Raw genomic sequence first — 24397 nt, 5'->3', positions numbered from 1 at the left:
GAGGCTTGATTATCTATGATGGACAAAATCCTATGAATCTATTTTCTGATAAGTATTACTATGCTAAAGCAGTTAAGGGTCACTGTCTTTTCATTTGTTAAAAAAACTATAATAGTGAGCAAACAACCACTTTGATTCTGTGACTTGCTCCCATAATAAAATAACTGAAAAGTAAAGATTCTAGAAAATATAAAATCAGAGCTAGCAATGGGTATTCACTGTTTAGCTGAGAATGACTAAATGATTTTTAAAAACAACACATACAACATTCATTTAGCAATTTATTTAATAAACAGTCCACTTTTCAATAATAGTTTTTAACATTTCCATGAGTTGGGTAGAAAGCAAATTCATGACCTTGAAATAGGAGTAGGTCTCTAAGTGATAACCTGAGACTGGCCATTAGATTCTCACATCTTCATTGTCATTGAGGAGGTAACGGGACAGTATGAATATATTCGATTCCTAAAATTCCTGCAATGACCTGCATATACTTTAACATTCAGCTTTACTAAACAGATTTTTTGAAATAGTGTGTGAAGAAGTTATCGCTGTGCCTTGTTTCCAATGGTATTTTCTGCTTCATTTTGATTTTCAACACCGATAGGATATGGTGCTCTTCCTAAAAGAAACTGTTCCCATTTGGGAATATATTCTTCTACTGATGCCCAGTAAAGAGTCTGGAAAAAAAAAAAACATCCAAAGTAAAAAAGCATATCAAGCAATTGAACTTGGCTCTTCATAATAGTCTAAATGTTTATTCACTTGAGTGTGTGTGTGTGCGTGTACACACACACACACACACACACACACACACACACACACACATATATGTGGAATGCACTTCCTCTACAGAATATTTTATGTTAATTTTAGAAAAAAATCTGGCTACTTACTAGTGTTAATTTTCAAATTTCTCAGTAAAACCAGAGTCTGGCAGAATTACAGGTTTTAGAATTTTAATGTGACTCTATACGCCCTCTTGTGGCCAACCTTGCATTATTATCAGTATTATCATTTATGGCCGCACAACCTTGAACTGTTTTTGTTTAATGTTCCAAATCTCATACCAAATGATTACCCATATTTAAATTATTATTATAAAATGTTTAACATGAACAACTGCTTTAAAACTAACATAACAAGATCCGACCTGGGATGAGATCAGGAACTGAACTATATAACTGGTATGTTATTGTATAAGGTTCAGGTGAATTGACCCCTTAATTGTATGGGAAAAACATTTAATAATGTATCTACTATATCTTTTAGAACAGTATTTGATATGACAAATTTTAATTTCTTCCCAATTTTTTCTGTATAATGAGGAAATAATATCAAGATTATCTAACCATTTTTAATTCAAATAACTTGGAAGCTGAGATGCTGTATTATTGGCCTGACTGTAGCAGTCTATAAGTTATAGAAGCACGTGCAACCTCACCATATCACGTCTATGAGTATTAATGGTTTCCTGGGTGACTGCACTAAGGAGGACAAAGAAAAGTAAATGTTTAACACTCTGTGTCCTAGGAGGGCATTTTATATTAGATTATCATTATCAATCTCATTTTGGGAAAGTCAGCCAAAGAGTTAGCTAGCATTAAGAACACATCATTATTCACTCTGAGCATTAAGAAGGTACAGGCGTTCTGAAAGTTGAAAATGGTGAGGGGTTCTACATATCTATACATCGATGCATGTGGCCTGAGAAACAGCCTGACATACTTAAAATAAAGGTCATCCTGCTGTGCAAGACTAGAGAAGAAAAATACCCACGGCAGCCTGTGGTTGGGAGTTTCTCTACCATTCACGGCTGGATTAACCCCTATTGTGAGGGCCCTGTACGGGCCAGAGTAAGATATTGGAGAATTCAACAAAGAAAAAGCCATGCCCAGGGCACAACTTTGTACCCGAGTTTTTTCTATCCTTGATCACTGGCTTTTCTTATTACTCGAGATGACACAGAAAATTGCAGGGCAAATTCTCAGCCTTTAATCTTGAGTCTATTCACATCCCTGGGTAGGCAGCAAGCAAAACTGGATTCAAAAAAGGTCATTAAAAATATGAAATCAAACTATTCTATATGTAGTAAATTCCCTTTCATCAAAATACGTTTATATGCCAAATATAGTTTATTTTGCCAGCCATCTTCCCAATCTGTTCTTGAACTGAGCAAAATAAAACAGACAAAAGCCACACTGTACCACATATCACGTATTTAAGTAGCATTGGTTCACTTTCTGGTGAAGGGACTAAACTGCTACTTCTAGCTTCAGCCAACAGAAGAAGCACTTTGGTTAGACACGCTGTCCTCTTAAGATTTAGTGCATACTGTCTGTTATGGTTTCACAGGAGATTGTTGCTAAGTAACCAGGTGACAAGACACAAAATCTTTATAAAACTTCACTTGATAACATTTTTTTTAAATTAAGATGTTTATTAGTTACCTACTATGTACAAAGCATGGCACCATGAACATACAAAGATCAGATACAACTTGTTTATTTTACTGAATAAATCTGGGAAATACACACACATAGAACCATTGGCTGATTCACAACACACTAGTGACAGCATAAGGCCTCTTGTTTTAACCTTTGTTCCTTAGGATTCTCACCTCAAGAGAAACCACCTCAGGCGGTGGAAGTAGGTGAATCCGGGTCTGTAGAGACTTTTCAGCTGCTTCTATATCCTGTAACAGACAGCAACATTTAAAAAACAATGTGTTTACATAGCACGCACAAATGGCACCCGTAATAGCGTTATCTATATCCTAGATTTCTCACCTCAGCTCTTCTCTGGATACAGTTTGGACTGATGTAGGGGCACTGAGGCAGGAAAACTGGCCATCACTCAATTAACCAGTTTCAAATAGAGAATTCAGGGTTTCTTATTTTAAAATAAAAGGGGTGGTACTTCTAAGTTCTGCCTTTTCATTATATATAGTGAGTGCCAATAATTCTTGCAAAAAGAACTTCCTCTAAAACTGCTCCGAGCACTAACTTAGCTCTAAAATCATTAACAATGTCCAGATGGATAAACTAGATACTAAACACAGTCCGATATCCATACCCACACGGCGCTGACCTTCAAAGTGAAGAGATCTAGTCCATCCAGATCATGCAAATGATACATTAACGACACACATTTCATTTGTTCAGTATCCCCCTGTTAAATTTTATACTTAGGCAAATACTCCACATATTTAAAAGGTCAATAAGGTACCTCAGTACTTTTCAACAAGCACCTTTTCACTATACTAAATGTTTATAGTACTAGATTTCTAAGGTAATCTCAATGGCAAGTTTTATTGCTAAGCAGTGTATCATTCAGCTAATGGCGTTCAAGCCCCGTGCTTTAATTTGAAGCTTATTTTGTAGATGTGTGTATTTTCTCTTACGGTTTTAGAAACATAGGGTAATTAAACTTAATTCATAATCTGCTGAAGACGTTACCTTGATACACGTGTGAAGTACACGCCCAGATATGTAGGCCTCTCCAAGTTGTTACCGAAACATCTCTGTCCTGTTCATGAATGTTCCCTAAATCAGTGTTTATGTGTTGTCATGTGCTTATGTTTGTCAGGTTCAGAGAGGCCCTGGTTGAAGGCTGTGTGAATTTTGTCTCTCCTTGGAGCTTAGTGAATTGATAGAAAAGAGAAAGTCCTTGATGCATGTACAAGCATTGGAGCAATCTAAGTACGGGGCTGTTGGACAGACGGAGAGAGATGGAAAAGGGCGTGGGAGTGGGGTGTGAAGAAGCCAGTGCTGAACAGGAGAAAAGGGAGAGCAGATGGTAGCGGCGGGAGCGAGGAAGGGGTGTGAAATGCAAAAGGGAAAAACAGGAAATTCCCTAAAGGGACTCCCCAAAGTTGCACAACCATTAATGCACCTGCTGTCTAGAGGAAGGTGATTCGAAGGGAGAAAACATCAATGTAGGGATAAAAAGCCCATCTATTAGCATGTGTCTCCTATACTAGACGTTTACGTCTAAGACACATGATAAGGAGCTTTCGATGTCGATACTACAACAGAGAAGACTACTTCTTCAGTGATTACATTGAGATTTTTGCCAAGGTCCTAGAAAAATTATTTTTTACTTTTCTAAAACAAATAGAATAAAATCACACGCCCAATTATACCATGATTTTAAGAAGTTAGAGGTTTTTTTTTTAATGGTAGATCTGGGTGTCACCAGCACGTGTAGATAGGATTATAAACATTTTTCTTAAAGACCAGAAAATAAGGATACTGAATGTCTCTTAATAGAAGATCAGATCTGCACACGAGAGATTGAGTAGGGACACGTGGGCTGGTAAAGCAGGCCTATGGTTAGTGACGTGACTGTCATCTCTGCAGCATTTCCACAAGAGATTATCACCCCCCAGAGAAATTCTTCCTGAAGTGAGATTTCACTTCCTTAGATGTTTTGCTTACCTCTCTGACTCTTACTTCACTTTCTCCTTAGCTGGCTCCTTTTTTAGACCTTCATGCTAAGTGTGGGCTTTCTTAAGATTTGTGACATCTGTCTTCATCTTTTTACTTTTTCTTCCTCCAAAACTGTCTCTTATCTAGCTTCAACCATTCATGTAGAAGGATGGATAACTTTTCTTCCAAGCCCTTATTTCTCAACCTAATAAAACTAAACTCATCTTCTTCTTCCTCGATGTATTGAATGTATAATAGTGGGGATTCTACTCACCCAGATACCTGTGCTATATATATCCTCTAACTTTTCTTACTCCCTGTTATTTAAAAATTCAAAGCTTCAGGATGTCTCCTCTAGCCTTTCCATGTCATTCTCACTGCTATGGCCTTATAATTATATTCATTCAACAGATTTTTACTGAAGACTTATGTGCACTTATGCCTACACTATATCGCATTTATGTTTAAAAAAAAGTTGCAATAAACACCCCTAGTGCCCAGATCGAGAGCTTTAAACATATTTCCTGCCAAAAGCATCCAGGGTTCCTTGGAGCCATGGTCAGTCCCACATCTGGGCAGCAAATGCACATGATGACCCTGGAAGGTCCCATCATACCAGAAAGAAAGGCAACTATCTGTTTAGATCATGTCAAAGACATTCAGGGGATAACTCAAAGAGGCTCCCATTTGGTAAAAACAGGACAATTTGAGCAACAAAGGAAGAAAAACTGAAATGGATTGAAACATTTCAAATCCCAGATATATTTACAAAGAAAGAACAACTTGTAATTGGTCACTTTTGGAGGATACCAGAGAACTAAACTATCATTTTGAAAACTAATTACAGAGAAAGATTCAAACACTCATCATGCATTTTCCTATACGAAATGTATTTCAACATAACTAAATAATTAATGAGGGGAAGTCGCTCTTCATACAGATAATCAGCAAGTGAATAAAAAGGAATAACAGAATTTGAATATCACTTTTTGCAACCCCTAATGAATACTTCTAGGCAATTGTGATCCGTGACTGCTAACATTCCAAAGAGAGACAGCCGGTGTTTATGAAAGTTTCTTCCCCACAACACTGAACCTGAGTCTGATCAGGCCTCCAGTTCTGAACTGGTCATGCAGAGTCCATCAGCCTCATTAGCTGAACACTTGAGATGTGTCCAAATTAAGATGTGCTGTAAGTGTAAAATACGCACTGAACCTTGACGGCTGAGTAAGAAAAAAGAATATAAAATATTTACTCTTAATAGCAATTACATTTGAAATATTTTCTATGTGATGAAATTCATTTTAGTAACATTTTATTGAATCTCTTGATTTTATTGAAAGTGGTTACTAGAAAATTTTAAATTGCATATGTGGCTCACATTATATTTCTGTTGTACAGCTTAGATTTTTCAATTTATAGGAATTCCAATGCTCAGAGGAACATACTAAATGATACCTCAGCAATGTACTTAGCAATATCCAGACTCTTGGAAATTCTATAGGGCAAAATGATCCAATTCCTTCAATAACTAAATTAAAAGGGGGAAAGGGGTGGGGGAGGGGGAACTTTTAGAGATTTAGGATATCTATCAATCAATTACAAATTGGATTGTTTTGGATCCTGATTCAAACAATTGTAAAAACATGTTTTAAGTTAATCGAAGAAATCTGAATCCTGATTGGATATTTGAGAAATTATTGTAAATTTCTTAGATTGATAATATTGTGATTTTTCTTAAAATAGTCCTTCTAGTGAAAAATTCTGAAATATATAGAGCTATATACTGAATGAAATATTTACAGATGAAACAATGCGATATCTGAAAATTAGCTTCAAAATAACCTGAGGGGCTGGTTAGAGGTGAGGAGTGCAGATGGAACAAGACTAGCTGTGTTTTGATAAGAACTGAATCGGAGTGCTAAGCATATGGAAGTACATTCTTCTATTCCCTCTTCTACGTAGGTATGACATGTTTCATAACTTAATTAAAAAACAAGTTTCCAGTGTGGATGATGGTGTAAATGTTATTCCATGGCAGGATTCAGCAGCTTGTATAGATGAGTTGACTCATGACTGGGCAAGGTAAAAGATGAGCACACACTCATGTACTGAGGTCTTCTCCCTCCCAACGCAGCAATATGTATCTCCCTATAAATATATACAGTGAACCCAGCTAGGGCTGGGCTGGGTTTAATCTTCTAATGTGCTAGAGGGGCAATTTCTGGGATAGAAAAAATAAATCACTAATAGAAAAAATAAATCACTAAAGCATGAGATACAGGGTCAGTGGGACAAGAAACATTTAAGCATTCATTAAACTTATTCTTCATTGAAATGGAGAAAGTGAGAAACGTGAGGGAGGAAAAGGAAAGATGTGGACTGTAAGTCACTGGTCATCCTGGGTGGCAGTTAGTTGGTTGAAATCTCTAACTACCAGCTGTCCCATGAAGGCTTCTGGGACATGCCTGATGGAGGCTTCTCAGTGTAGCGAGTATTCTGTAGCCCTCCTCCCATTCATTCTCACCCTGGAGTTTATCGTCTTTCTCACAAGATGACATTTGTTACCACAAAATTGCCTGTTTGGATAAAATTAAATTTTGGGAGGAGGGCCGGCCGAGTGGCTCAGTTGGTTAAGAGTGTGAGCTCTGAGCAACAGGGTCGTCGGTTGGATTCTCACATGGGCCAGTGAGCTGCGCCCGAGCTGAGCTGTCACTCAGAGCGCGTGTTCTTAGCAAGGTTGCAGGTTCGACTCCCGCATGGGATGGTGGACTACGCCCACCAGCAACTAAGATTGAAAGCGGCGACTGGACTTATAGCTGAGCTTGTGCCCTCCACAGCTAAGATTGAAGGACAACTTGACTTGGAGATGATGGGACCTGAAAAAACACAATGTTCCCGTTCCCCAATTCTCCAACACTGTTCCCCTCCCCAATTCCCCAATAAAAATCTTAAAAAAAATAATACATTTGGTGGGGAGAAAGGTGGGAGAGATGATAGTTTATATTATGGAAATATTTATAGAAACAAAATCCTCTCTTTCTCTTACAAATCCATACCAGTTATGTTTATGTTTTTATTTTTATTTATTTATTTATTTTAAAAAGATTTTTATTGGGGAATTGGGGGGATGGGAACAGTGCTGGGGAATTGGGGGAAGGGGAACAGACAAGTTGCTGTCCTTTTTGTTCTCCAGTCTAGTTGTGGAGGACGTTGCTTCACTGGCCCAAGTTGGCACCATCATTGCGCTCTTCCCGAGCAAGGCAGATCAGTCGCCGGCTTCTGGACGGCTGCTCACAGCGGCTGCTGGCTGCTCTCGCTGGCTGTTGGCTACATACAGTAGCCCATAGCAACCCACTGCCACAGGGGCTGCAGCCTATGCCGTCGCCAGCGACTCTCAACAGCCTAGCTCCAGGTTGAGCTGTTGTTCATCTTAGCTGTGGAGGGCAGTGTCACTGGCCCTCATATGTGGGATCTGAACCAGGGCCCTGTGGAGTCCCAAGCCAGCTCTTAACCATCGCGCCACTTGGCCGGCCCTATGTTTATGTTTTTAAAAGGCAGACAGGGCTGGCCTAGTGGCGCATTGGTTAAGAGCTGGCTTGGGACGCCAGCTCTGAGCAGCAGGGCCCCGGTTCGGATCCCACATTACAGCCAGTGACACTGCGCCCTCTACAGCTAAGATGGTGAACAACAGCTCGACCTGGAGCTGGGCTGCCGTGAGTCGCCAGCGATGGCGTAGGCTGCAGGGGGACTGCAGTGGGCTCCATAAGCTACAGGGGCTGGCTGGCAGCTGGAATGAGCTTTCGTAAGCTACCAAGAGCCACCGTGAGCAGCTGTCCAGTGGCCGGCGTCCGATCTGCCTCACCTGGTAAGAGCGCAATGATAATACCAATGGCAGTGAAGTGACGTCCTCCACAACTAGACTGAAGAACAAAAGGACAGGTCCCCTTCCCCTCCCCTAATTCCCCAATAAAATCTTTAAAAAAAAAAAAAGCAAATTTCATTTTATTAATACTAACAGGAAAAACTCTCTCAGCCTATTTTCAAAGTCCACTATCTGTTAGGGTATTTACTGATTTAAACACTCACTGTGAGTTTTCTTCACTACTTACATTCATATTCATTCTTTTACTAATGTGTTTGAATCTTTGATGGGACTAGTGTCTTCCTTATTGCTACTCTTTTGAAAAACACCCTTTGATATTCTTGCTAATTTATTTTTCCAAATGCATTTATAGAAATTTTACTGGCTTTGATGCACATTTTGTTGGTTTTATTAAAGCTAAAAATAATTTTGTGATCACTGGCTTTAGAAAAATAATAGTCTCCCCAATCAGGATTAATATTTTCACTGCAACGTTCATCTATAGTCGAATGATATTTCCATGCCGTTGACTGAGCGTTCGACTTTACCCCATGAGCTCAGTGTTCCAGAAAGGAAGTTTAGGAGAGCAGATGTACATTTTATCTATTTTTATATTTTTCAAGAATGAATAACAATAGGAAATTTTTATACTTTAATCATTTATTTTAATAAAATGTAGCACCTTAACTGTATTTACTTAAAAATATAAATACTGTAATTATTTCCTGTGGATTTTTGACACATTTTGGAGAACGAACTATAATAGAAATCAATTAACGCAGTGAAGAGGTTAAGGCATGTGTCTCCACTTAAGCTTTCTCTTAAATCTCCCATTGAAGTGTAATAATTCTCTTTATACCATTCATGTATAAACCTTGTCAAGAGCATTCCCAAGTATTTTACAATTTTGCTAATGTGAAAGTGATCTCTCATATTTTCCAGCTGTATGTATAGGATTGCTATTGATTTTTATATTTACCTTTTACCCATTAATTTTACTCAACTCATTATACACTAGCCTTTAAAACAGTTTTGACTTTTCTAAGTATATAACCATTTAAAAATGCTAGTGTTGTAGCTTCCTTTCCAAAAGATAAAGCTCACTCCCTTTTTTTCTTTTAATGATTTTTTGGGTTTTATTAAGAAATTTTATTGGGGAACAGTGTGTTTTTCCAGGACCCATCAGCTCCAAGTCAAGTAGTTGTCTTGAATCTACTGGGTTGTCGGAAAAGTCATGACGTATTTTTTCTGTTTTTCATTGCAAAAATGCGTCATGACTTTTCTGACAGCCCAATAGTTGTGGAGGGTGCAGCTCCTGGGCCCATATGGGAATCGAACCGGCAACCTTGGTGTTATGAGCCTGCATTCTAACCACCTGAGCTAACTGGCTGCCCAAATCTCATTTCCTTTTAAAGTTTATTATATTGGTCAGAACATCTAAATAAGGTCAAAATGGATGGGTGATAGAGAGCATCCTTATTTTGTTACTATCTTTAGAGGAATACTTCCAAGTTTTAATGAGACCATTTTTGAAGCATGTTCTATACGTGTAAGTACAGATCCTGATGTAACTTAACCTGTTCTCAACAAGGGGTATTAGGAGTATTTACTATGGTGTCCATATCTCTAAACTAAGGGGTTAGGGCAGATCGGTGGTTTTCACAGTTCCTTAGAGCCACAGCAGGGCAGGCAAGGAAGGGCTGAATAGTGGGGCTTTTGGCCAAAGCAGGTCACTTTGATCTATTTTACATCTCTATGAAAAGCTTTTATGCTGAAAAAAATAAAAACCTTTGGATGACAATCTAATCTATATGCTTTTTAAAGCCTCTCCCAATTCAAAATTCAGTAATCAAGTCCTATTCATTTTGCTTTCACAGTAACTTCTATGGTAGAGCCATTAAAGTTATTTCCAAAGTTAAAAAAAAACACATAATATGAAAAACAGGATAAAAAAATTGCATATACAATTATTCAAAATATGTAAAAAAAAGCAGGGAAATGACAGGACCTGTGACAGCAAGCATTGTGTCTGGGATGTAATAGGTGCTCAATAAATGTTTATAAAAAGACTAAGGAAATATACAAAAATATATTAATTTCTAGATAGGCAGGATGACATGGACATTATTTCATCTTTGCTCTTTGAAGTTTTTTTACAGTGAGACTATATTACTTTGATACTCAGGGAAAAACCATATCACACTACTTTCTCACGACTATGAAACTAGGTTCATTTTCTTCCTTCTGGATATGAGTGATTTTATAGCTACTATTATAACCAATATTTCCATTCTTGATATCACTTTGCATCTAAATAGCAAATGAATCCTTCTTAAATACCCATTCATATGTTTCTTACATAAGTCTCTCTTTTTCTTTTGCTCAAACATTTCCAGTACTATATTATCTCTACATATCAAGACTTAACTTGCTCATTTGGTCTCACAATACAGATCCAACCTCGTTTCCTCTAACTTCCCAAACTAGTTAGCTCATAGTCCCATGAACGTTCATAGGGCCACTCATGCTTCTGCTGTTGTCTCTTCCGTAAGAATGCAGCCTTGCCTTCTGCCTATTCAAACACAACTCCAGCTTAGCTTCCTCTCTGAGACCTCTTAGAATATTCTAGTTCTCAGAGATTTTTTTTATACTTCTCCCTATAATAGGAGTGCTGAGTATTCCACATAACTTAATGTTTGATCATATAAAGTCTCATTTTGTTTGTGACAACCTTATGTCATCAACTAAGTCTGCTAGCTATTTGATGTAAAGAACTCTGATTTATACTTATTTTGTTATCTCCACTTTCTAACCAGAACTAACTCAATAGTAAGGCTCCTCTGGGAATTTATCAAATGCCTGCTCATTAAAAGGAGGATGCTTGAAAACCAAATATTACCTGCACTTGCTGCAGGTAAGTAGTAACCAAGCCTTTCAGCCTTCTAACTTACTTTTTCTGACTTTTCACAGCAAATTCCAGATTACCCTATACATTTCCATTTAAAAATAAATATTGCAAACACCATTGGGCAAGTAAGACATATGGCAATATAGAATGCTTTGGTAGCACTATGGCTGTGACTTAAATTACTGTGGATCAAACTGCCAGAAGCTGAGAAGATAACTGAATTTTCTCTTCCTTTATCTAGTGAGGACAGAAGATAACTATATTATGCCTATCGATGAAAATATTTAACAATAAAAAACTGAAAACACTGCTTTATAACTTAAATAATATAGCCTTACTACCAAATGTTTTAGTCATAGGATCTCTTGGAAGCTTGACTGGAGGCAAACTTTTAGGGTTTTAATTATGGATGAAGCCATACAATTTTGGAAGCAAAGTACAGCAAGCAGCCAAAAATGTTACACATATGATTCTACTCCAAGTGGGCACATTGGCCAAATGGTGAGGCCCTACGCAATCACACACTTTGACCACCCCCTCCATCACCATCAATAGACATCTTGGAAAGACATCTTGGAAATCTGTTATCTTAGCTATGAATTCTATGCGTTGACTATGGCTCCAGTAGGGCAAATTCAAATTGTTTTTGTTTTTATGATGCTAAATAGTTTTGAGTTAGATCTAACTACATTATAGGTACTCTATGGTATTTCAGGATCTCCGTACAAATAGAAGATGAAAGATGGGAAGTTTCATCTCGTAATTATTACTTCTTGCCCAAAATATGACCTTAAAATTCCTTCTGTAGTCATTGATTTTCTGGTTGATTGAAAACATATAGCTTAAGCAAACTTCAGGATTTTCCTTTTAAAAAATGAGAGTCCATATGCTAATTATTTTATGGGTCTGAAAAATAGATGGTGCTTCATTAATTCCACTTATTACTCATAAAAAGACATTGCATAAGTCACAATTATGAAATTCATTTAAAACCATTTTGCAAAGGTGGGAAAAATCTCTATACTCAAGTCATGGAAACTTACTTTTAAAAGACTAAGGTTCCTTTTAAAAGCAGTCTCAGCTGCTTGAATCTGAGATGCCTTTTCCTTGTTTTGATCTCCAACTTTATTCTCCATTTGTTGAAGTAACATTAATCTTTGTGATATTCTAGAAAAAAATGAAAATTATTATATAAAGTTTTTTTAAAAAAGTAAACATTTTATTGCTTGACCAATATAAAACATTCATTTCTTAATAATATTTCACTTCAAGTTCAACCTATTTTGAAAGCCAATTATAATGTCTATTAATAAGACAGTGAAAAACTTTGGTAGTTCAATAAGTCTTAAATCTGGATAAAATTATTTTTATTTTCATTAACATATATACTATAAGTACGTGCTTCTGTCTTTAGCCTCTCTGGTCTTCTGAAATTATTTGAGTGCTGAAAATATGTTTAATTTTTGGTGAAAATGCAAACTGTAATACATATCCCTTTGTACACATACTTATATATACCTCCGCACACACATACATCGATATAACTTGCTATACGAAACCTTCTGCTTAACACTTCAATACCCCTGAATCTCATGTTACACATTTAGAATTGTGCTAAACTTCCATATGTTTAAAGGGCAATATAAATATTTTTTCCTCCTTTTTTTTCCCCAGAGAAAGATGATGGCTCCATATTTGAGTGAGACACTGTGTATACGTATATATACTCACAACGAGGTAAAAGTAATTAAAGAAAGATGTAAAAACTTGTGAGCAAGTTATCAAACTACTTTATTATATATAATATACTTTAAAAGTCACTGGTTAAATGCTCATTTTACAAGTTTTTGGTCCTCTTAAATGATTAATATGTAAATAGGTCCAATGATTAAAAAAAAAAAAGATGTAAGTGGTATATATGACAGTCTAACCATTTTCCAAATAGTTGTTGAGATTATCGAGAAACACTATGTTTCAGGACAGCTGGGTGGTTCAGCTGGTTAGAGCGCATGCTCTGAGCAACAGGGTTGCTGGTCGACTCCCGCATGGGATGGTGGGCTGCACCCCCTGCAACTATAATAGATTGAAAACGGCCACTGAACTTAGAGCTGAGCTGCACCCTCCACAACTAAGACTGAAGGACAACTACCTGACTTGGAGCTGATGGGTCCTGGGAAACACACATTGTTCCCTGAAAAAACACACTGTTCCCCAATAAAATTTAAAAATTATCACTGATAATCTTTAAAAAAACCCCACTATGTTTCATAGGGCTGTTATTGAGAGTAGAACTAAAATTGTGACATTTGAGCAATCACTTTTGTATAGAAATTATCTTAGCAGGCCAAGGAAGAGGTCCTGGTAATTAGAGAAAAGGAAAACATGACAGTCCACAGACAGAGGTGGAGACGGGTTAATACTAAATATAAGCGTAAGACTGGCTATATACTTTGCAGGGCCCAATACAAAATAAAAATGTGGGGCCCCTTGTTAAAAATTATTAGAAATTTCAAAACTGCGATATTAGAGCATTAAACCAAGTACAGGGCCTATGGGTGCACAGGTGTAGTACCCATGAAGCTGGGTAAGAGGCTTAGAGAAGTCCATTAAATATCAGTGTGTAGCTTAGAAAGGGTAATATCAGTAACAAAAAGTAAAAAGATATAGAACATAAGAACATAATTATACCTTTTAATCTTTGTTATTCTTAAGAGACAGTGACATTCTCTAACACCAAATCTTGTGTCAGAAAATTTAAATGACAAACTTTCGATTTTTAAGTCTTCCTGTGCACATGTTTCACTAATAAAGCCAGTATAATTTATTCATTTAGATTAGCCTTTTTAAAAAAAACTTACATTTCTTCATGTCTTTTAGAAAGGCGAATTTCTTGAGCAAACAAGGAAGTCATCTTTAGTTGAAGCTGCCTTATAAGCTTTCTGCTAAGTAATAAAAACATTTGAAGTTAGTTATACCACATGTCCTCAGCTTTGTAATATTTGATCATTTTAGTACCTCAGCCTGTTGGTTCTCTCAGAAGAGAAAAATAAAACTTGAGATGTAATAATGTATGAAATGAAAGAATGCATTTAAATACATTTTTATTTGCGATGAATAGTTCTTCTTAGGCCAGATGCACCCAAGAATAGCATGAATCAGGTAAACTCAACATGTTTCACATTTTCCCTTCTTTTTCCCCCACATTTTAACCTTAACCAGAATTCAAAACAAACAAGCAGCTGGTACTAAGTCTATTAAATATTTTATTGAATCAACAGAAAAAAAATCCACTCTGTAAAATTCAGCACAGGAACACCATCGCTCACGCATATGCACACACACAGACAGAAAGGCAAACAAGTATGAGAACCAACTGAAAATTCATGGTCTTTCCTTTATTGGAAGATTGCCCAGTCCTACCATCTCTTTTCCAAATAAAAAAGTCTTTTTCATGTGTAATTGTGGGGGAAAGCACAGTTCGTCCCTTCACCTGACCCTGGCCGCTCAGGACTCTCATTGGGAAAGTTGAGGGAGGAAAGCCCATTTTCATGGCACATGAGCAAGCTCACCCTGGCTGAAGAGAGAGGTCTAGTGAACGGCTCTGAAGACTCGGAGCATGAAGGCAAATCATCTGCTTGGGTGCACAAGTTGACGGTGCCTGCTGTAAGGGGAAACAAAACAGAAATGAAATTCCTTCCTAGAATGAAGCACTGGCTTTTCTAAATTGTATGAACTTAAATACTGACATCTAATCGCCTGAGTGTCCAGCGCTGATGGGAAGATTGAGCTCTTCCTTCAGCACACACGTACTGAGAGGAGGGCTCTGAGCCCAGCCACCTAATTAGAGACATCCCCCTGCCCTCATCGTGTTTCTTCCTCTAGGCACTGGGGTCTTGTCTTCAGCACCACGGACAGCAGTCGCTCATGGGGTCCCCAGCAAGTATCGAGTTACAGGTATTTTCCGCTAAAATCAATGCAGGCCAATCGTCGCTTCTTTCCTCCCGGTTTCCATCGCAGCGCCAAGGAAATCCCAGGAAGGGAGTCCGTGGTAACTTCTTTTCTGTTACGCCTGCCATTAGCACTTCAGACTAACCTCACAACAAATCCTGCCTTTTGAACCGAAGATCTGCACCGTCTCGGAGTCCTCAGCCCTCCCACCACCTCAACTCCCGCTTACACCCCAAGGACTCATAAACTTTCCTCATCATCCCAGCTCTTCCCGCTTAGCAGCAGCCTCCCCACCGGCCCTGCAGGCACCAGTGCCGCCTCGGACAATCAGAGCACCCACCTGTGCCGTGATGCTGTGAGACTTCACTCACCCAGGCCCACTCCGACCTCTTCCAGAAAGGCGCGGTGTCGGTGCCGAGGCTGGGTCACAGCGCAGGCCTGGGCGTGGCCACGCCACCATCTTTGCGCATGCGCAACCAGAGTTGCCAGCACAGCATTATAAAAGGCGGGCCTCTGGCGCGCAGGGGTAGTTAGGTGGCGCTGCTCGGCCCGGCGGGGTCCCTGAGGCGGTCGTTACGAACCCTGGGGAGTTCCATTTGGCGGTAGCTCAATTTCAAGGCCTTTTCAAATGGGAGCTGAATATGTTCGGAACGCTTCGGAGAGAGAAGCTGATTTCGTTCAAGCTAGAATGTCACAGTAGAATGTGGACATGAGGAAAAACTCTTTCAAATTAGTCCAAAGGACTTTACAGTCACTAAAAGGACTTTACGATGAACTTCACCCTGGGAGTCCAGTGCTGAGCACAGGAGCGAAGCCCCTGCCAGCGTGTAGTTCGCACCCACGTCTTGGATTTTGTGTGTCAGTGGCTGTATTTACGTGGATTATCTCATTCATCGAATCCCCACACCTGGTGAATTTAGGTACCATTGGCCTCATTCGACAGAGAGGAAGCGATCTTGGTCATTTATTGAGGTCATAGCTTGAAGCCAGCAGAGCCTTTATTAAATTTCCCACAGCCCTCGGGATACACACTTGGGAGTCATCCCTTACCCGATGTAAAGTGCATTCTTAAACATCCTTCCCCCCAACCCCCGCCCCCGTCCCCCTTTCAATAACTGTGAGGCACGTGGTACACTCGTAATTGCAGAGGAAAAAACTGGGGTTCAAGAGAGGTAAAATTGTTTTCTTCCTAAAAGTTACTGAGTTAGTAAAGGGCAAAGAGCTAGGACTCCAATCCAGGTGTCTTTTATTTTTTTCTTTCCAAAATACCTACAGAAAACTTAGCTCCTGCTTCGGGACTATGACACTTCATGTTTCCTTTGCTTGGAAATCCAGCCCCTTCCCGATACTAACACAGACTCAGTTCCTCGTCTTTCAATGCTGTTTCCTCAAAGCATTCCCGGAACCTCCAGGATAAGATTGCAGCTCTACTTCTTCTCTCTGTCCTCTTTCTCCTGCTTTATTTTTCTCCACAACACAGCATCATTCCACATATCACTTGTTCGTTATTTACCAGTTGCACCCCGTACTAGAATCTGAATGCCCTGAGACCAGGTATTGTTGTCTCTTTTATTTGCTGCTGCATCCTCAGCAACTAGAACTGCCTGCCATATAAGTGCTCAGTAAATATTTTCAATGAATGGACGAAATAATTCCCCGACTGAAATTTCATCATAGGTGAGAGAGGTCTGTCGGTCTTCAGCTGATGGGATCTTTGACTAGGCTGTTCCACAACCTTACTTAGTAAAGCTGAAAAATAGACCCTTGATTGAGCCTGTGTTCTAGGAATGAAATAGAGCTTTTGCATGGTTGCATGACATTCTTGTTCATGTTTTTTACATAAAAGGATTTTTTTTTTTAACAAATAAGGATTTTTCTTAAGTTGGCAATGGGTTACATGAACTAGAGAACAGAGTGCACATTAAAGCATTTGTATGTTGCTTAAAACAAACTTTGCTCATTTCCCTGCTTTGTATAAGTTTGCCTAGTGACACAGTTGGGACAAATTCAATTCTTTGAACTTTGAGTCCAGTTTTTTTAGGTCATTGTCAGCCTTTGCAGTGAACTAAGGAATACTTTGGAAATTTTCATGCGAGTTTTAGAACAGTAGGCAGGAAGAGCTCACGAATACTTAGAGGTTATCTGCATAGGCAGTGATAATTTATTTTAGAGCATCCCAGAAAAGTACTTACTCTCTACTTAAAGATCTGCTACGACTGCTTCCCTCCTCATGACGTAGCTCACAGTTGAGCCTTTCTGTGAGACATGGGGCTGGGACGAAGACTCTCTGGCAATTGCAGACTATCTACTAGTATACAGCTTCTGTATTTATTAGGTAAATTTGAGTACTCTCTGTAGTGAGGTATTCATGAGCTATGCAAATTTTTGCAACCTTCTAGGTAACACGTAGCCCCCATAATGGGACATTCTATCAATGTGTAGTGAAGTTAATATTTCCTAACCCTGGACTAGTTCTGTGCACCAGCATACTGTAATTGTCCCCTTAGCCTTGTTATTTAGAAAGTACTGTGTCATTTAGTCATAAATTCTATAAAGATATATTTATTAAAAATCTGTAAGTTTTTAAAAATCTGCCCTCTAGAACCTAGCATCTGGCTGGGTGGACTCTTAAGGTATACAAAAAAAGCTAGAGGATGACAGCGGACAACATAAAAATAATATTTATTGGGTGCTCATTCTGTGCTAGGCGCTTTGCATGAATTGCCTCACCTCATCCTCATAACAACCCTATGAGCAAGGGTGCTGAATGAACTCTTACTGTCCCCACTTTTATAGCTGAGAAAACTGAGGCTTAGAGAAATGACTCAAGGTCACACTGCTAGTAAATGAATCTCAGCTTGTTTGATGTTAGTAGTGTAAGAATTATGTGCGTTATATTGAAAATGTGCAATTAAAAAGTATGCACATTATAAGGGTGCTAGAGAAAAACAAGCATTTTGGAAGACTGGGGGGTTGATTCTGAAAACTGGGTGGGATTTGGAGGTCTGGCTTTGTAATTGGGTGTATCAGGTGGCAGGAGAGTGGAATGAGAAGCCTCCCAAGTGAAGGAGGTAGCGTGCACAGAAGGGTGTGCATGAGACGACATCTGGGCCAGTGGAAAGGATGCGTGGAGAAGAATGCTTCCTCCTCATTTCCGCCCATTCTGAAGATTTCATTTCTGGTGTCAGGGTTTTGAAATAAAGGTTTGACAGTAATGAAGAGAAGGAGTTACTGGAGAAGGTGAGACTGGTAAGTAGAGAATAGAAGTGAGGACAGAGGAGGAAGGCTTGAGGGTGAAAAAGGAAGAACAAGCTTTATGGAATAAGAGATAATTAAAAGAATTGCAAAATCTTTCACAGTTTCAAAGACTCCAAATTACTTAACAGCACATTCTGTTAAGTTGATAGAGTCTTTTTATGCAGACTTTTTAGACCTCCTTTGGGTTTACTCTGGGAAGACAATTACCAAGAATATAAAGAATTCTTGCCTGAAATGGAGTCAGTTTATCTTCCTGTTTCAGGAAATCCCAGATGAAATTTGGCAAAGTGGGTCAAATTGCTTTTCTTCCCTTTGAAATAAAATCATTGAAGGTGCAGACAATTGGGGGGATCACCTCCTAAATTATACAAATGTTGAACCACTATGCTGTACACCTGAAACTAATATAAAATAATATCAAATTGTAATTTTAATATTCAATTAATATTCAATAAATACATACATTAAATAAATAAATAAATAAATAAAATAATTAGAATTTTACCTTTTTCCATAGCTGTGGACTGTCCATTTTGCTATGTAAAAATATTCTACACTCAAAATGTATCTGAAATGTTTTAAATTGGCCCTTGATGAGTTTTGACCACAGAGAATTTACAGCCAGAAACCTCTTTAGGCTCTTTTGTCAATAAATCAGCTATCAATCTAGGTCCAATCAGATAAAACTCTGCAATAGAGGAATCATTATCACAGCTGGTAGCTACATTCTTGGCGAGAGAACAGGCCATGCTGATACAACTATGCTCAACCCTCAAGATTTCCAGTGAGAATTTGCATATGCTTTTCCTTCTTGAGAGAGCAAATTAAAAACCTCCCTAGTTCTTCTAAAAGTCACTTGAGAAAGTTAAAATTGAAATCACACATGATACTTCTTGGGAATTGTTATATACAAAGTAAATATGTATACTTTTCTACTTCCCAAATATCAGTAATGTAAAGCTCACACACCCTTTTGTCTTATACTGACACCTTTCCAACTGTGTATAATTTATAAAGGGTTTTTTGTTTTTTGTTTAATTTTTTTTCAATTCATCTCCTTGATTTCCAGCAGCTTTAATTATGTTCACTAATCTCTCTATAACTCTTTGACTCAGGCTTTTCTTGAAGTAGGAATTTTCTCTTTCATAGCCTTCCTGCCTGCTTCTTTATTTTCTTCATGCTGTTTTTTTTTTTTTGCTCTTATAGTCCTTTAACAACTTTATCATTAGTCCACTATTGCGTAAGCAATTAAAAACCTCCTTAAATGTATATTTTATTTGGCAAACATTGTATTCTTCCATTCTCATCTTTTTGTAATGCTTTGCAACTGTGTTTATTGAAAACATTTCAAGGCTCTTTGCACCAGCCATTTTATCATCATTATTGTTTGCTATATCCATGCGCTTGAAAACTTTTATATAATTTTCTTTGAAAGAACAGGAGTTGCAGTTTTACTGCATTGCAACTTCTTTGTTTCAGGATCTAATAGTGTGTAAAAATATTGTTTGAAAAGGCTGTTGTGGTTTAATTTGGTTGGGACAGATAATTTTTTTTGAATCCATATCCTTCATTTATATAAGAACAGCATGAGAAAATGTCTTACCTAGCTTTTTTAACATTCATAGGAATACATTTCTTCTTCTTTTGTTAGAGCATCAGGTCTTATTTTCAAATTCGATTTTATTTTTCTCCTAAGTATCCTTTTGGTATTGCTTTTCAGTAAAGACTTTTAAAATAGAAAGCTGAGCACTGATGGTTTATTCTTACAAACCTTCTCCTCAAATATGGATACAAATGTCACTGTCAATGTAAGAATATTAAAAACTTTAGTTAAATATACACTTGGGATTTGGCTAATTTTTATAATCATGTTTTTCAGAGGTAAAACATGAATTCTTGAATATCTTTTTATATGGGTCTGCTTTTCTTGAACTCTGAAAAAAATGCAAATAGAAGAACATAGAAATAGACAGCAAATTAATTTTATTTAAGTTTTGAATGTATTTCACCAAGTCCAAATGTATATTGGGTTGCTTATTGGCTTGTTTATACATTCAAAAGTAATGTTTTAATTAGATTAAATGTGAGCCTCACTTTTTAATCAACCTAAAATATTTGCAGCCAGTGGAAATGTTATTAGTACTTGAAAAATTGGATAAAAGTTACTATTTTACAATTTTGTTGTTTGAAGAATATTTGTTTGATATTAAATAGGGGTTAAACATGTTGGCTTATATGCCTAAAATTTTGAAAAAGAGTAGTGGAGGGGAAAAGAAATGGATTCATTTTAACTCTAGATGGCAGTTAAACACAGCTAACAAAGAGCAACTCGTTTGAAATACAGAAACACAAAAATAGTAAAACACACACACACATTCTGTTCTACCATCCAGTTAATTATATTCTCAAAATGATGTCTTGGATTGATATTACTAAACAAACATATATATAATGTAATTACACACAAGTGGAATAAATAGTGTAGGCCTGTAATTGCAAGATTCTTTCAGCTGGTACTATGGCATACACCTGTGCAATGCTTTATACTTCTTGTATTTTATTTTGTCATTTTTACTAACATTTAATCTAGTGTCATTTCATTTTATGTACAATTATTTACCAATATCAATTCAAACCATATGCCATTGGGAAAACTATTACATATTTAATGTCTTGAAATTTTAAATATAAGCAAAGCCTCTTTTCATGAAGAAATGTGTTCTATAAAAAATCCACTCCAAAATCTGGGCTAGATATCCATGCGTGTACATCTGAGATTGCTTATACTTTGCCGTGCATTTTAAAATATATTTTTACATGTAAGCATTTAATTCACTATGTTCATATGTTGCTTTTCAGGGTACTAAAATTATGTTTCTGATAATATTTATAAGGGTAAGGAAAAGTGTGTCAGGTCATCCTATGTTCTCATCTCATGGTCTCAGCTGTTTAAATAGACTATCTTTCCATAGACTTGTAGAGGACAACTATCCCTGGTTAATGATTACTATATATTGATATGGTGTTTAGCAAATAGCACAAACAGGACTTAAAGTATACCTGACTAGTCTCTTCTGATTTGTCAGGTGGCTTAGAAAAGGAAAGGATGTGATATTTTTTAAAGTGTTTTATTTTTTTTAGCTGAGTCATCCTGCCACCTGTTGGCAGCTCAGCGGCAGCTCAGCTCGGGCCGGGAATCGAACCAGTGGCCCTGTTGCTCAGAACTCGCACTCTTGAGCAAGCTTTTAACCAATTGAGCCACTCGACTGGTTCTTAAAAAGTATTTTTAATTGCACATCCTACATAAAATAACTAAACCCTTTTGAGAGGACTTGTTTGATTGACTTTTGTTTCTTGTATTTAGCAATTTATGCCCTGAGTCTATTTCCAAACAGTGGATTATTGCGTAGGCAGCAGCTGATGCCCAGGGCAAAGGTCCTGCATGCGAGCACCAGGCTGTTTATAATCATTCCTTGGTTTCTACGCGGCATCGTTCCAGGACCCCCATGGGTACCAAAATCTGCAGATGCTCAAGTCCCTTCTATAAAATGACATAGAACAATGCATATAGTCGCCCCTCTGCATCCTTGGATTCCCAACCATGGGTTGAAAATACTGTTTTCTCTCTGCAGTTGGTTGGATACTGAGATGCGAAACCCATGGATACAGAGGGCCAACTGTAGTTCCCAAACCTTGTAGGCCTTGCACAGTGAAGTTGTGCCCCTCAGACACAAAGCTGGGGAGGTCAGCCAGGGCACCCTACTGGAAACTAGACTTTGAACACTCCAATCCTGGAATAAGCATTTACCCTTTGGCAGAATAAATGTTCAGTAAGCTCTCCAAGAAAGTGAATCACATCGTAGATTTCCTGTGCCCTTGGAGTTATTCCCTAGATTCCAAACTCCTAATAGCAAGTGTTGGTTTATAATAGGTTCTTGATGAATGCTTGTTGAATGTAAGCTGGCAACAGGATAAATGCTTTGTTTTTTTCTTTTTTTTTTTCAAGCAACATAAAAACAGTCTCATGTTACTCAAAAACTGAAGTAAAAGAACTTACCCATTTATTTTAGAGAAGCTCCAGCTAGAATTTTATAATGATTAATGTGCTTGCTGCTTTTCTCTAACAGATTGTTGCCTTGCGTGAATACAAAGGTGCCAGAGCTTCGGATTTTTCAAGTGAAGACAGAAATTTGGATTTTCACATGAAATCTTTTGATTTTTTTCAGTGTTGGCAACTAATTCAAATAAACAACAAAGCAAAAAAATATATATGCCAGCAGACTGATGGTTTGCAACCGTCAATATATACCACTCTCATTTTTTTAGCTCATTATTTTTTTAAACATGCTATAAATTTGATTAATTTAAATCTTTTAGTTACGGTTGCTATCCAATCATACTTTTTTGAGGTTATACTTTAGTTATCTTGAAATTAGATTTTGAGGTCTTTCTAAAAGGCTTCAATTTCATATCCACCATTATTCTCTTGAGTAATATCTGCAGATACCTGCTTCTGTCCTTTACATTTCGATCCTTCCAAATTTCATTCTCAAAGAATAACCTTAAATTAAGTTTTGGGAGTAACTTGCTATAGGTACCATGTGCCACTCACTTACTTTGGGTCTCAAAATGCAAGTGGTAAAGAAATGTATGATAGCCTCTTCATTAATTTTTCTTCTACTTTTTCCTTTCTACAATCTTCTCTACAGTCAGAGTGATTCCCCCCCCCCCCAAAACATAAATCAGACCTTGTAACTCCCCCTTTAGGCTCTGTAGTGGCTTTCAACTCCTATTAGAGTAAAAGTCCACACTCCTTCATATAGCCCTTGTGAGGCTTGATAAGGCACTGCTTCCCTCTCTTACCAACTCATCTCTTACCAGATCCCCCCTCATTCACTTTGATCTTGTTAATTCACACCGAGCTCAGTCCTGTCTCAAGAACTTTTTTGTTCCCCCTGCCTGGAACATTGTCCACAAAGCTTCACCTATTCTTCACATGTCGTTCTCAGAGTACTTTCTTTCCCACCTTGTCAAAAATAATCCCTTTCACCATCACTTTCTGTCCTTTTACCTTGCTTTATTTTTTACTTTTTATTTTTTTTAAAGATTTTATTGGGGAGTTGGGGGAGGGGAACAGCGCTGGGGAATCGGGGGAAGGGGAACAGACAAGTTGCTGTCGTTTTGTTCTTCCATCTAGATGTGGAGGATGTTGCTTCACTGGCCCAAGCTGGCACCATCATTGTGCTCTTCCCGGGTGAGGCAGATCAGTCGCCGGCTTCTGGATGGCCGCTCACGCTGGCTGCTAGCTACACACGGTAGCTTATGGCAGTCCACTGCAGCAGCGGGCTGCAGCCTACGCCATCGCTGGCGACCCACAGCAGCCCAGCTCCAGGTCAGGCTGTTGTTCAGCATCTTAGCTGTAGAGGGCAGTGTCACTGGCCCTCATATGTGGGATCCGAACCGGGGCCCTCTGGCATCCCAAGCCAGTTCTTAATCAACGTGCCACTTGGCCAGCCCGCTTTATTATTTTTTATAGTGTTTACCTCTACCTGATATATATTTGTGTGTGTGTGTGTGTATACACCTATACATACAATATATCTGATATATTTGTTTCCTTGTTTATTGTATTTCTCTCCTACTAGAATATAAATTTCATGAGGAGGAACATTGTCTTGCTGACTGCTGTCTCCTTAATACCTGGAATAGCACCTAGCCCTATTCTGCATAACAGAATTGTAAAATAAATGAATGAATAAGATCTAGGTAGCCACTGTGGTATTGAGTGTTGGAAGAGAGGTCTTAAGTTTAGAAAGGGCTGCAGAGGCCAAGGTAGGAAGGTATGACTCAGGTATCTCTGCTTTACATTTGATATATAATATTTGCCCATCATTGTAGCCCATGAGTCGAATCACTTTTTTTTCAGTTTTAGAAATTTGACTTTCTATGTTGTATGACAGAATTAAAATGGTATGTTAAACATGCTTT

The 24397-nt window shown here is 38.0% G+C and overlaps 1 protein-coding gene across 4 annotated transcripts; it reads right to left on the bottom strand.

Moving 5' to 3' along the window:
- Window positions 1-285: 285 nt before the first annotated feature.
- On the bottom strand, window positions 286-15606 carry LOC109372971 (uncharacterized protein C3orf14-like). 4 transcript variants are annotated; one of them, XM_019626507.1, is made up of 6 exons: window positions 15523-15606; window positions 14773-14864; window positions 14062-14145; window positions 12247-12370; window positions 2621-2695; window positions 286-680 (listed from the first exon to the last, which is right to left on the bottom strand). In XM_019626507.1, exons 2-6 carry the CDS (start codon window positions 14832-14834, stop codon window positions 546-548), a joined length of 480 nt encoding a protein of 159 aa, XP_019482052.1. In that variant the 5' UTR covers window positions 14835-14864; window positions 15523-15606; the 3' UTR covers window positions 286-545. The 4 variants fall into 4 exon arrangements, with proteins under 4 accessions (XP_019482052.1, XP_019482050.1, XP_019482053.1 ...); XM_019626505.1 differs by having other exon boundaries at window positions 15492-15600; XM_019626508.1 differs by having other exon boundaries at window positions 14062-14142; window positions 15492-15600.
- Between the last annotated feature and the right edge of the window lie 8791 nt (window positions 15607-24397).

The sequence above is a fragment of the Hipposideros armiger genome, unplaced genomic scaffold, assembly GCF_001890085.2.
Source record: "Hipposideros armiger isolate ML-2016 unplaced genomic scaffold, ASM189008v1 scaffold_681, whole genome shotgun sequence".
Classification (NCBI taxonomy): domain Eukaryota; kingdom Metazoa; phylum Chordata; class Mammalia; order Chiroptera; family Hipposideridae; genus Hipposideros; species Hipposideros armiger.
The sequence above is the reverse complement of the archived record's forward strand: the minus strand, read 5'-3'. Positions and strand labels throughout refer to the sequence as shown.